This window comes from Hyperolius riggenbachi, chromosome 10 (assembly GCF_040937935.1).
Source record: "Hyperolius riggenbachi isolate aHypRig1 chromosome 10, aHypRig1.pri, whole genome shotgun sequence".
NCBI lineage: Eukaryota > Metazoa > Chordata > Amphibia > Anura > Hyperoliidae > Hyperolius > Hyperolius riggenbachi.
The window spans coordinates 205,181,812-205,194,711 of record NC_090655.1 but is presented as its reverse complement, the minus strand read 5'-3'; the positions used below and the strand labels follow the sequence as shown (position 1 = coordinate 205,194,711).

The 12,900-nt window shown below is 43.2% G+C and overlaps 1 protein-coding gene across 3 annotated transcripts in view; it reads left to right on the top strand.

Moving 5' to 3' along the window:
* The window catches only part of LOC137534262 (membrane-spanning 4-domains subfamily A member 12-like), a 51,203-nt gene that overhangs the window by 16,428 nt on the left and 21,875 nt on the right, over positions 1 to 12,900 (top strand). For all 3 annotated transcript variants that reach the window (XM_068255671.1, XM_068255669.1, XM_068255670.1), the window contains one exon: positions 4,556 to 4,687. In XM_068255671.1, the coding sequence (XP_068111772.1) occupies positions 4,556 to 4,687 (132 nt within the window). The remainder of the gene's footprint in view (positions 1 to 4,555; positions 4,688 to 12,900) is intronic.

Here is a 12,900-nt window from a genome sequence, read left to right as displayed (position 1 = left end):
CTGGATTGCCTGCAGCTACAGGGATGGGGAAAGTCTCATTGGGACCCTGAGGGTTCCCCCTCCTGAGGTAAGTACCCCCAAGGGACGTTTTTAGCTAGTATAGTTGCCTTTGTATAGATAGTATAGTTGCCCCAGTATAGCTGGTATAGTTGCCCCCCAGTGTAGGTAGTATACTTGCCCCTAGTGTAGGTAGTATACTTGCCCCCAGTGTAGGTAGTATAGTTTCCCCAGTGTATGTAGTATAGTTGCCCTCAGTGTAGGTAGTATAGTTTTCCCAGTGTATGTAGTATAGTTGCCCCCAGTGTAGGTAGTAAAGTTGCCCCCAGTGTAGATAGTATAGTTGCCCTAGTATAGCTAGTATAGTTGCCTCAGTATAGCTAATACAGTTGCCCTCAGTATAGATAGCATAGTTGCCCCTAGTATAGGTAGCATACTTGGTCCTGGCATGGGGGAAGCTTGGAAGGAGGGGAAGCGGGGACAGCGATGGGGAGAGTGGCCAGAGCCCCACCTCCCTCACCTGGGTCCCCTCCTTCTGGCGTTTTCCCCTCCAGACATGCTTTCTGCACTCCACCTCACCTGCTTCCTGCACTCCAGTTTCCGCCTGGTCTCTCCACCACTCACTGTTCTTCCGCTAATCAGGAAGCACAGTGAGCTGTGGAGAAGGCGGAGACCAGTGGCACATGATGATGACATAGCGCGCAAGTGCCTGAAATGAAGGAAGCAGGTTAGTAATTCCTTACCCACCGCACCTGTCTGCAGCTGCATATCTGGAGGCGCAAGTGCCAGAAGGAAGTGACCCAGGTGAGGGAGCTGTCCCTGCTGCCTCTCCTTCTTACGCTGCTTTCCTCTCCTGTTCATGGCCTCTGCGGGAGGCCTTTTTAACACCCCTCTCCTGTCTGTGCTCCATGCCCTCTAGTTCCCAATGGAAGGGACGCCCCTGCAAACAGCAATTACAGGAAATAACCGAGGATAGAACCTTGCCCTTATGAGCTTACATTCTAAAAGAATAGGGGGATTATATTTTCATCATGGTTGCACTACTATTGTAAAGGCTTACTACAACCAATAAGGGTGCCTTGGAAGCAAATCAAGGGTTTGTACTTTGCAATGATAACTCATTCTTTATTTGGTCACTAGACCTGATTGTCTACCTTCTGTTTATTGTATGATGTAACAGCTGCTGCTTCAAGTTGATTGCAAAGTAAACCAATAACATTTGTCCCGTATAGTTAATGATTTCACAGCACTATGTAGATCACTCCAGTAAGCAGGAAATGGCCCAGTAAATTACTTTTCCTATTTTAATATGTACAGTACCAACACAACACACATTCGCTTTCAAGATTTGCTGAAGTTCTCAAAGCCTTTAGATTGTAAACCTTTGGCAGAGTTCTCCCTTACCTAGTGTATTGTAGTATGTGTCCCCCCATCATTGTGCTCCTTTTCTATGACTGCCTCTTACTTGACTGACTGTATCTATTTAAAGAGACACTGTAACATCAAAAAGATCCCCTGGGGGTACTCACCTCGGGTGGGGGAAGCCTCGGGATCCTAATGAGGCTTCCCACGCCGTCCTCTGTCCCTCGGGGGTCTCGCTGCAGCCCTCCGAACAGCCGGCGACAGACCCGACTGTGAGTTCAATATTTACCTTTGCAGGCTCCAGCGGGGGCGCTGTGGCTGCTTTCGGCTCCGAACTAGACGGAAATATCCGATCTCCGTCGGGTCCGCTCTACTTAGCAGGTGCCGAAGACTTGCGCCTGCGCAGTAGAGCAGACCCGATGGCGATCGGGTATTTCCGCCTACTTCTAAGCCGACAGCCACCAGAGCGCCTGCGCAGGAGGAAGGTAAATATTTACGTCGCCGCTGTACGGAGGGCTGCAGTGAGACCCCTGAGGGACGGAGGATGGCGTGGGAAGCCTCATTAGGATCCTGAGGCTTCCCCCAGCCGAGGTGAGTACCCCCCAGGGGACATTTTGATGTTACAGATTCTCTTCTCTTCAGCCCAAACAAATTGCATGATCATGTATTTTTGTACCCTGTTTGCCTGTCCTATGTTCTATAATCTTGTTATATTATGTCTGCCATCCTTTGTACCAGTGTATGTTTTTATTTATTTTTTTCGTCCAGGGCTGTGTAAAATTTTGTTGCTTTATAAATGCAACAAATAATAATTAAATTAAGCCATCCATACAAATGATTGACTTCTGTGGAGAGTAAGTTACCATGGTCAAATCTGACAGTGTTTTTGTATTATTATTATTATTATTATTATTATTATTATTATTATTATTATCATGCATTTACACAGAGCTGACAATTTTCACAGTATTTTACATTATACACCAAATAATTTCAGTCACTAGCTGTCACTCAAAAGAGTTTACAGTCCACACCATAGTTATAGTCTGATACTGCAAGCATACTGTCGGGCCAATCTGGTGAAAAGTCAGTTAACTAACCAGTATGTTTTGAAGATCTGGGAGGAAACCAGGGTGCTCAGATGGAAACCATGCAAACAAAAAAGACATACAGTCTCCGGCTCACTGCAGTCAGGGCCAGATTTCTGTAAAGGCCACAAAGGCCGAGGATTTGAACGGTTTCTGCCAAAGAGGACAGCAGGACATGGAAGAGGGCTTGCTGTAAATGAAAAAGGAGGCTGAAAATGGAAAATAAAGGCTGAAAATCAGAAACCACACATGGAAGGGGGAGCTTCTGCCTAAGGTAGCTGTATGCGAAAAATATGGAATGCTGCACGTGGATGCTACACGTGGACAGGGGTGGCTGCACATGAATATTGAGGGGGACTGCTGCACAAGGAAAGAAGGTTACAGAAAAGTAGGCATTGTGCAGAAAAACTATGAATATGTCCTTGACTGTCTGTAATATCTGTAAAATGATTGTCCTTATAGAATGAACAGGCCCTCAGTAAGAAGGTAGGGCAGCAGGCAATAAATCAAAAGCACAGTTCTCTCACACAGCTTGGCCTCCACTGTCTCTCACCTATTTTGCTTTGCAGCCTCGCTGTAACACAGACACAGACACACAGACACAGTGCCAGTGAGCAAATTGCAACGTTAGCATTCACTTGGCCCTATAATGATGATTAGTTAACTCTCCTAAGAGACCTTCTGCTGTAAGGAGAATTCATGTAGAAACACATGAACAAATTTATCAGGCTATCAGTTTTTGATTTTCTGATTGGTTGGTTATGATCACTGGGTCATATTCAAACAGTAACAGAAGTACACACTGATCATGGTAATTATTTATCATGTGCTTCTCTATGAAGACAGAGTGCTGTTCAGATTCAAATGTAACTTGTGACTTGTAAAATTCAAGTGCCAGAAGAAGGTGATCACCACTGAAATCAATAAAGATGTTTTTTCAGGTATGGTTTTTGGCTTAAATGCATGGGTAGTACTTCCACTTGCACTCATATGGATAAATGTGCGGCCTTTTATTTAGCTGGATGGGCCTTCAGAGGTACAGAAAATAAAGTATGTGATTGACCAACTCATTGCTGGCTCAGCTTCAGCCAATCCTTGTTTATTTTTGAAGTACTAACTTGACGTGTGTGTGTGTGTGTGTGTGTGTGTGTGTGTGTGTGTGTGTGTGTGTGTGTGTGTGTGTGTGCTTGTCTTAATTAAAATGACCCTGAACAGTAGCTAGAATAAAAAAATCACTTACCTTGGGCCTCCTCCAGCCCAACGTAGGCCACGAGGTCACCCGGCATCCTCCTGGCTCTTGTCTGTGTCCCTCCGGCGGCTACTGTTACCGGTGACACCCAGGCCGGGTGTCGGGCGACTCTTCCTGGATCTTCACGCTCATCGTCATCACGCCGGCCAGTGTGACAGGTCTGCGCATGCATGGTTTTGTAACTCTAAACTGCGCATGTGCAGACCTGTCACGCTGGCTGATGACCTGTAGCGGCTGGCGTGATGACGACGAGCGTGAAGATCCAGAAAGGGTCGCCCGACACCCGTCTCGGGTGTCACTGGTAACGGGAGCTGCCGGTGGGACACGGACAGGAGCCAGGAGCCTTGGGCAGTGGCAGAGAGCAGTCTCTGACCCATCGGCTGGAGACTGCTAACGGGGATCCAGCGCTGGAATGTGGGGACCGTGAGTGGAACGGGAAGGCTCATTAGGACCAAGAGCCTTCCCTTTGCTTAGATAAGTATCTGTTTTTTTTTGGGGGGGGGGGGGGTTATTGGCTTCAGACTCCCTTTAAGGCAATTGTTCGTTAATGCAGGGATTCCTGAGAGGTGAGGGAGGTTGGGAGGTTATGTTGAGGAGGGACTCCTAAATGCACATGGTCACATGGCTGCTCTGGAGTTCCCCTTAATGTTGGCTGCTCTTTTACAAAGACCAATTATTTAGATATTTACATGTAGATTGAAAACAACAATGAACAAGGCCCCTTCCTTGGTCAATAAGTCTCTATAATACCTTTGCCATTTGTATTAATTTGAAGAGCTTACATAACATAAAATATGTATAAGGCTGTACATAAAGAATTGACCTAAACTCTTCATCTTTTCATGCTTTTCCTGTGCAGATGACCGGTTCTTTCGGCATGAACATTACTAGTGCCATCATGAGCCTCTGTGGAGCAATTCTGGCTTGTGCAGATTTAGTGGCTATCAGCCAATCATGGATAGTATTTCACAATGCCCTACAATTCAACTGGGTAAGTGTGCTTCTTGACCACTTAAAGTGCAGTTTTTGTTTTCGCAGTAGATTAAATGCTGTGGAAGAAGGGGGGAGTTACATCTTGTTCATTCATGTTCTCATGTATTTTAAATATCAAATTAAAGGGAACCTGAATTGTCCTGTCCAATTAATATTAAAGAAATTGAGAAGGATATGGAGGGTGTTATATTTATTTCCTGACGGGAATGATGAATGATATGCAAATATTTCCAAGTGCAAATTTATGTAAATTGTAATGCAAATATATGTGGCTTGAAAAAGGACCAATCAATTTAAACCTGGGTGGGACTTGATTGTTCAATTTTCAAGCTGCATATATTTGCAAAAAAATGTACATACATTTGCATAAACTTGGAAATATTTGCATATCATTGATAATCCCTACTCCTGAATCCTGACAGTCCCGCTAATCTTTCTGGTATCAGTATTGTCTGAATCACACATCTGAAGCAAGCATGCAGCTAATCTATACAATGAACAGAGGCGCCAAAAGTATAAGATTAGATTAAATGAGCTTAAAAACCAACTTAAATGGCAAAATTGAAGGAGGAAGTGGTGGTTTTACCTCCCTCAAGCAGACACGACAATGACTGCAATTCAGACAAACACATTTATTAGGAACTCCAAAAAGAAATGCAACGCGTTTCGCAGGTTAAACCCCGCTTCATCAGGCAATATAGGGAGGAGTATCAAACAATCTGCACAAGGATTCAAATTAAGCGCCTCTGTCTTAATTTGAATCCTTGTGCAGATTGTTTGATACTCCTCCCTATATTGCCTGATGAAGCGGGGTTGAACCTGCGAAACGCGTTGCATTTCTTTTTGGAGTTCCTAATAAATGTGTTTGACTGTCTGAATCGCAGTCGTTGTCGTGTCTGCTTGAGGGAGGTAAGACCACCACTTCCTCCTTCAATTTTGCCATTTAAGTTGGTTTTTAAGCTCATTTAATCTAATCTTATACTTTTGGCGCCTCTGTTCATTGTATACAATTTTGAGTCCACCCTTGGTGGAGGGTTGCTACCCTTTCTTCCTGTCTACAGAGAGCGACTTCTTAATCCTGAGTGGGGTCAGGACAATCTCCCCACCTGCCTTTACAGTGGTTGCCTGCTGGTGACCCTGACTTGTGAGTATCTAGCAACACAAACTTATTGCCACCTTGTCCAGTACGAATTACACTATTGGGGCTCTTGGTGTTCCCTGTTTTTATCTCTATGCAGCTAATCTAGTCAGACTTCAATACCAAGAGTGACCCACAGAATAGGCGGGACAGATAGGACATTTGCATGTTTAAAAAGTAAAAAAGTCAGCGTCTAAATCCCTCCCACTTCAGGTTCCCTTTAGAGAGAATTAGAAATGGCTGTGATTGTGCAAGGATCCCAAAGGACGTTTTTCCTTTATCTCTTATTCATCTTAAATATACCACAACCCCCCTCCCCCCATATCCACTAATATTCTACTTATGTCCTTGTTCATAACCTCCTCTCATAGTGGGCTATAAAGGAGCTCACCCATCTGCCAGTACTTCCAGCACTTTTTTTCTCGTCCGCTGCAGTCTATGCACAGTCTATGTTCTATGTCACTGCTCATCCCCTGCTCACCCAGAGATTAAGAAAAATGGGCTTCCTGTTAGTTTGTAAAAAGAAAAACACTTGGGATTCTTTGCTATCAACAGATCCACAATGAGAATTTCCTTTGTTGCCGGAGGATACTTCACATCTCGCACTACCAGAAGGAGTGCGAGGTACCTTGTAGGAGCTCGCATACTTTTAAAAGGAGCGCCAGTAACTTAGCACCACACACTACACAGCACTACCTCGCATAGCGCAGGAGTGCTGTATTTAAGTCGCACTGCTGCCTTTTAACAGCATCAGTTGATGAATCAACACCATTGTGTATATAATGCAAATTATAAACTTCAATGTGTTTCACAGAACAGCTTCTACTTTGTCAGAACACATACAATGCGTTTAAATGAATAAATTGGGCATTGTGGTATACCATGGTATAATATGGGCAGGTCCTGGCCTGAAATTCTCATACTGCATCCTCACCATGTCACTGTCACTTGGCACTGCTACATCTACCAGCACTGCTGTCTTAAAGTGGCCATACACACATCGGTTTTCACATTTGATTCCCTGCAGATTTGATCACTCTGATCAAATTAGTTGGAAATCAATTTTTTTTATACTGATTTATCCAATCCTTCCTTTGGGAACTTTATTTCTGTATTATATTCAGTAGATTTGATTAAAAATTAAGTTAACAAATAATCTAATTGTTTTCCATCATAACTCGCTCATATATGTCATATCATGAAATTCATAAATACAGCAATGTTATGAGTTAGCTTTAGTAGAGTCTAAATATGCCTTTGAATGAGATTACATTTTTGCTGTGTTTAATGTTTTAGAACAAAAATGTAATCTAAGAGTTTCAGATCATTGTATGTATTCAAGTAGGACTATATAAAGTATTAAGCTCTTCCCTTTTGGCATATTGACAAGGTTACATACTGTATATCAGCCAGAGTTGCTCGGATACGATTCGTGATCACGGCATAGCCGTGATTCATGAGCATTTTTTCACTATGCGACATCGGGATCCGAATCCGTGATTGGGAATCGATCACGGCAGTCAATCACAAATTCAGCCGTTATTCCAAGTATTTGGCTCGTGATCACGGGAAAAATATCCGTGATTATCACCTGAAAACCTGCTGTCTTTAGCGGCTAATAATAGCAAAGCCCCTTTACATGGTAGAAATACCAAAATTGCCAGATATGTTAAGAAGAACAGTGGGAACAAGATGATTTATAGTTTTTGAGAAAACCGCTTTTAAAATTTCAAAGAAAAAATGTATACACTTAAATGCGTAAATGACAGTTAGTTAATGACGCAAAACCCACCGACTTTATCAGTTAATAGCAAAGCTATTACATGCTAGAAACACGAAATTTGCAGGATATGTTAAAAAGAACAGTGGGAAAAAATAATCTTTTCCTATTTAATTTTTTTTTTATGTTCCCCTTGTCTCCCATGCAGGCTGGGATAGCCAGAATGCGGAACCCACGGCCGACTGGGGCTTCGCGCCCTGAACTATATCAACCCACATGGTACATGGTATGGGGGTGCTCCGGGGGGGAGGGATGGCTAAGCCTTCCCATCCCCCCCTCGGAGCCCTGTCCAATCCATGGGGCTCTTCCCCAGATGCCTGACACCCCCCCCCCCCAGGGGAAATGAATATAGAGGTACAAAGTACCCCTTACCCATTTTCACAACGGGTTAAACGAAATAAAAACACAACCACGAGAAAAGTATTTTATTAATCTTAATTAACCAGAAATACTTACCTGTACCTTTAAAAAAATTGTTCCCACACCAATATCCTCGAAAAGGTCCCACGCCAATATCCTTGGAAAAGTCCTACACCAATATCCTCTATCTTGTGATCTTCTGTTACAGTTGATTGAAGATCACCGCCCACTGGCGCCACACACGCCGCCCCCGCTGATCCCCATTGGCAGATAAGGAACCAATGGGAAGCCTTGGAGGGAAATTTATAGATGCTTTAGCTCTCAGCTATACTTACAGTGGGTTGCAAAAGTATTCGGCCCCCTTGAAGTTTTCCACATCTTGTCACATTACTGCCACAAATATGCATCAATTTTATTGGAATTCCACGTGAAAGACCAATACAAAGTGGTGTACATGTGAGAAGTGGATCGAAAATCATACATCATTCCAAACATTTTTTACAAATAAATAACTGCAAAGTGGGGTGTGCGTAATTATTCGGCCCCCTGAGTCAATACTTTGTAGAACCACCTTTTGCTGCAATTACAGCTGCCAGTCTTTTAGGGTATGTCTCTACCAGCTTTCCACATCTAGAGACTGAAATCCTTGCCCATTCTTCTTTGCAAAACAGCTCCAGCTCAGTCAGATTAGATGGACAGCCTTTGTGAACAGCAGTTTTATGATCTTTCCACAGATTCTCGATTGGATTTAGAGCTGGACTTTGACTGGGCCATTCTAACACATAGATATGTTTTGTTTTACACCATTCCATTGTTGCCCTGGCTTTATGCTTAGGGTTGTTGTCCTGCTGGAAGGTGAACCTCCGCCCCAGTCTCAAGTCTTTTGCAGTCTCCAAGAGGTTTTCTTCCAAGTTTGCCCTGTATTTGGCTCCATCCATCTTCCTATCAACTCTGACCAGCTTCCCTGTCCCTGCTGAAGAAATGCAGCCCCAGAGCATGATGCTGCCACCACCATATTTGACAGTGGGGATGGTGTGTTCAGAGTGATGTTCAGTGCTAGTTTTCTGCCACACAGCGTTTTGCATTTTGGCCAAAAAGTTCCATTTTGGTCTCATCTGACCAGAGCAGCTTCTTCCACATGGTTGCTGTGTCCCCCACATGGCTTGTGGCAAACTGCAAACGGGACTTCTTATGCTTTCTGTTAACAATGCCTTTCTTCTTGCCACTCTTCCATAAAGGCGAACTTTGTACAGTGCATGACTACTAGTTGTCCTATGGACAGAGTCTCCCACCTGAGCTGTAGATCTCTGCAGTTCGTCCAGAGTCACCATGGGCCTCTTGACTGCATTTCTGATCAGCGCTCTCCTTGTTCGGCCTGTGAGTTTAGGTGGATGGCCTTGTCTTGGTAGGTGTACAGTTGTGCCATACTCCTTCCATTTCTGAATGATCGCTTGAACAGTGCTCCGTGGGATTTTCAAGGCTTTGGAAATCTTTTTGTAGCCTAAGCCTGCTTTAAATTTCTCAATAACTTGATCCCTGACCTGTCTTGTGTGTTCTTTGGACTTCACGGTGTTGTTGCTCCCAATATTCTCTTAGACAACCTCTGAGGCTGTGACAGAGCAGTTGTATTTGTACTGACATTAGATTACACACAGGTGCACTCTATTTAGTCATTAGCACTCATCAGGCAATGTCTATAGGCAACTGACTGCACTCAAATCAAAGGGGGCCGAATAATTATGCACACACCACTTTGCAGTTATTTATTTGTAAAAAATGTTTGGAATCATGTATGCTTTTCGTTCCACTTCTTATGTGTACACCACTTTGTATTGGTTTTTTCACGTGGAATTCCAATAAAATTGATTCAAGTCTGTGGCAGTAATATGACAAAATGTGGAAAACTTCAAGGGGGCCGAATACTTTTGCAACCCACTGTAGTATCGCTGAGAGCATGTCCTATGCGGACGCTATATCACCAGCTCCCGCTGTCCTCCCTGCTTTCCATGCCTATCACCCTCACTGATTCTGGCACCCAGTGCACCTATGCGGACGCTATAGCGCCAGCTCCCGCTGTCCTCCCTGCCTTCCACGCCTATCACCCTCACCCATGCTGACACCCAGTGCACCCATGGGTGCATAGGACATGCTCTCAGCTATACTAAGTATAGCTGAGAGCCAAAGCATCTTTAAATTTCCCTCCAAGGCTTCCCATTGGTTCCTTATAGTGTCCACATAGGACACACTCTTAGCTATACTTAATATAGCTGAGAGCAGTGGGGCAGGGAGCGACATGTGTGGTGGTGGCCGGCGGTGATCTTTAACTACTAGCCTACCTCGTCATGCCGATGGGCGTGGCCACGATGGCAGTCCAAGGACCGCCTATTGCCAATCAGCATAAAGTCCTGGGGCTCTGTTTTGCAGGAGATTGCACGCAGGCTGTGTGCGCATCTCCTGCTTGGTGGGTGGAGCGATCGCCGCTCGGGAGACTGTTAGACGGTGAAACCGTCATCTATTTACCTGTACAGCTCTATGATCTGCAGCAGTGCTGTACTGGGCACAGCCATGTGACACAGCTGTCCCCCTGTGGGACGCAGGAGCGATCTGCTGTGATACGCTGGCCAGGGGAGGGAGGGACGGTAAGAAAAAAAATACATATATTTATTTAAAAAAAAATACTATATATATTTATATAAAAACCCCAAACAAACCTGGGGGAAATCAGACCCCACCAACAGAGAGCTCTGTTGATGGGGAGAAAAGGTGGGGGGGGGGATCACTTGTGTGCTGTGTTGTGCAGCCATGCAGCTTGGCCTTAAAGCTGCAGTGACCTATTTTACAAAAAAAGTCCTGGTCTTTAGGGGGGTTTAAAACTGTGATCCTCAAGTGGTTAATCAACTGTAACAGAAGATCGCAAGATAGAGGATATTGGCGTGGGACCTTTCCGAGCATATTGGTGTGGGAACATTTTTTTAAAAGTACAGGTAAGTATTTCTGGTTAATTAAGATTAATAAAACACTTTTGTCTTTTTTCCCCACTGTTCTTTTTAATATATCCTGCAAATTTTGTGTTTCTAGCATGTAAGGGGGCTTTGCTGTTAACTGCTAAAGTCGGCGGGTTTTGCTTCATTAACTAACTGTCATTTATGCATTTAAATATATACATTTTTCCTGTGAAATTTTACAATCAAATTTCTCAAAAACTGTAAGGTCTTTCTAAAAATGTTTTTTCCTCTTGTTTTCACTGTTCTTCTTAACATATCTGGCAAATTTGGTGTTTCTACCATGTAAGGGGGCTTTGCTATTAACCATTCAAATCGTGGGTTTTGGCGGTTTTTAATCACAAATACTTTTTTCATTTGAAGCTTTAAATTCAATTTTCTCAAAAACTATAAGGTCTATTTGAAAAAAAAAAACGTTTTAATTTGTAGCCAGTGATCACCTTTATAAGCCATGCAATGTTGGGTATTGTAGCATGTATGGGGGCTTTGCTATTAACATTGAAGGTAAATCTGGATCACGGATTATAATGGTAATCACAGCTAAAATTTGTAAGTCAGTTTCAAATCTGGGTCACAATCACGGCTTATCCGGATTTTGGGACTGCCGTGTCCAGATTTATTTGAATCCGTGATTGGAGGAATCCGAGTATCACTGATATCAGCTATGTTTTGAAACAGTGTACAGAAAAACTGTAACATTGGTATTTTTGCCTGCATATGGTCACTAACCACATTACTTACTGATCTATCACATTAAATATGATGAAGAGCAACATAATTTTCCATATTGATTATTCATAGTGATATATGGTACTGCAGAGATTAATAATGGTATATTTTCTTATCATGACTATAGTTACTGCAATACAAGTAAAGCAGTTTACACTCACGTAGCTAAGGAGCTATGGCCCTGGTGCAAGTTTTACATGGGGCCCCCCAAGCACTCTATACATAACAATTGATATGTCAAGGACAACCACAGAGTCAGAGGTGCAAGAAGGGGATGGGGAATGGTCTGTTAATGATTACTACTATTTAAAGCATCTATAGAAGTGATTTTTACCAGCACAGGACCAATAGAGAGCTAATATTGTGCTTGAGGGAGGGCCCCTTGGGGACCCTCTGGCCCAAGGGCCCTGATGCAGTTGCTACCTCTGCACCCCCTATTGCTATGCCAATGGCAATTTATAAAGAAGGTTTAGTGTCAAGTGTAAGGATATTGTATTGTTTTAATGGTTAAAAATCCAACAATATGTATCACAGTATTAATAACTGTAAGATCTATATAAACCAAAATGGCAAAGAAGTTCAAACAACATACTGTATGTTTGGAGATGGCAACTACAGGGTGGGTCATTTATATGGATACACCTTATCTATGGATACACCCCATATACCACACCATACCATCAATGTTTTTGTTCCAACAGTCTTGGAGGGATCTATCCAATGTGGGTTAGTGTCAGACCAATAGTGGTGGTTTTGTTTGCTAACTTTACCATTCACGTAAAATGGTGTATCCATATAAAGGAAGTTAAAGAGAAACCGTAACCAAGGATTAAACTTCATTCCAATCAGTACCTGATCCCCCTTTCCCATGAGAAATATTTTCCTTTTCTCAAATGGATCATCAGGGGGCTCTGTATGGCTGATTTTGTGGAGAAACCCCTCCCACGGTGTGATGTCAGCACCAGGGTATTGACATCACACTGTTCGAGCCTTGTCGCATTGTGGGAAATAACAGCTGTTTCCAAGTGCCAAAAAAGCAAGCAGCATCTCCTTCCAGTGACATCACCTGTCAGCAGTAAAAATTTCACTATGTGATAAATATCAGAATGTAAATCAGGGAGAGGAAAGATTTTATAATGGGAAAGCCCTGACTAAATTGTTTATACATAAGTATTGTAAAACTTAAAGGGAAGGTTCACGCA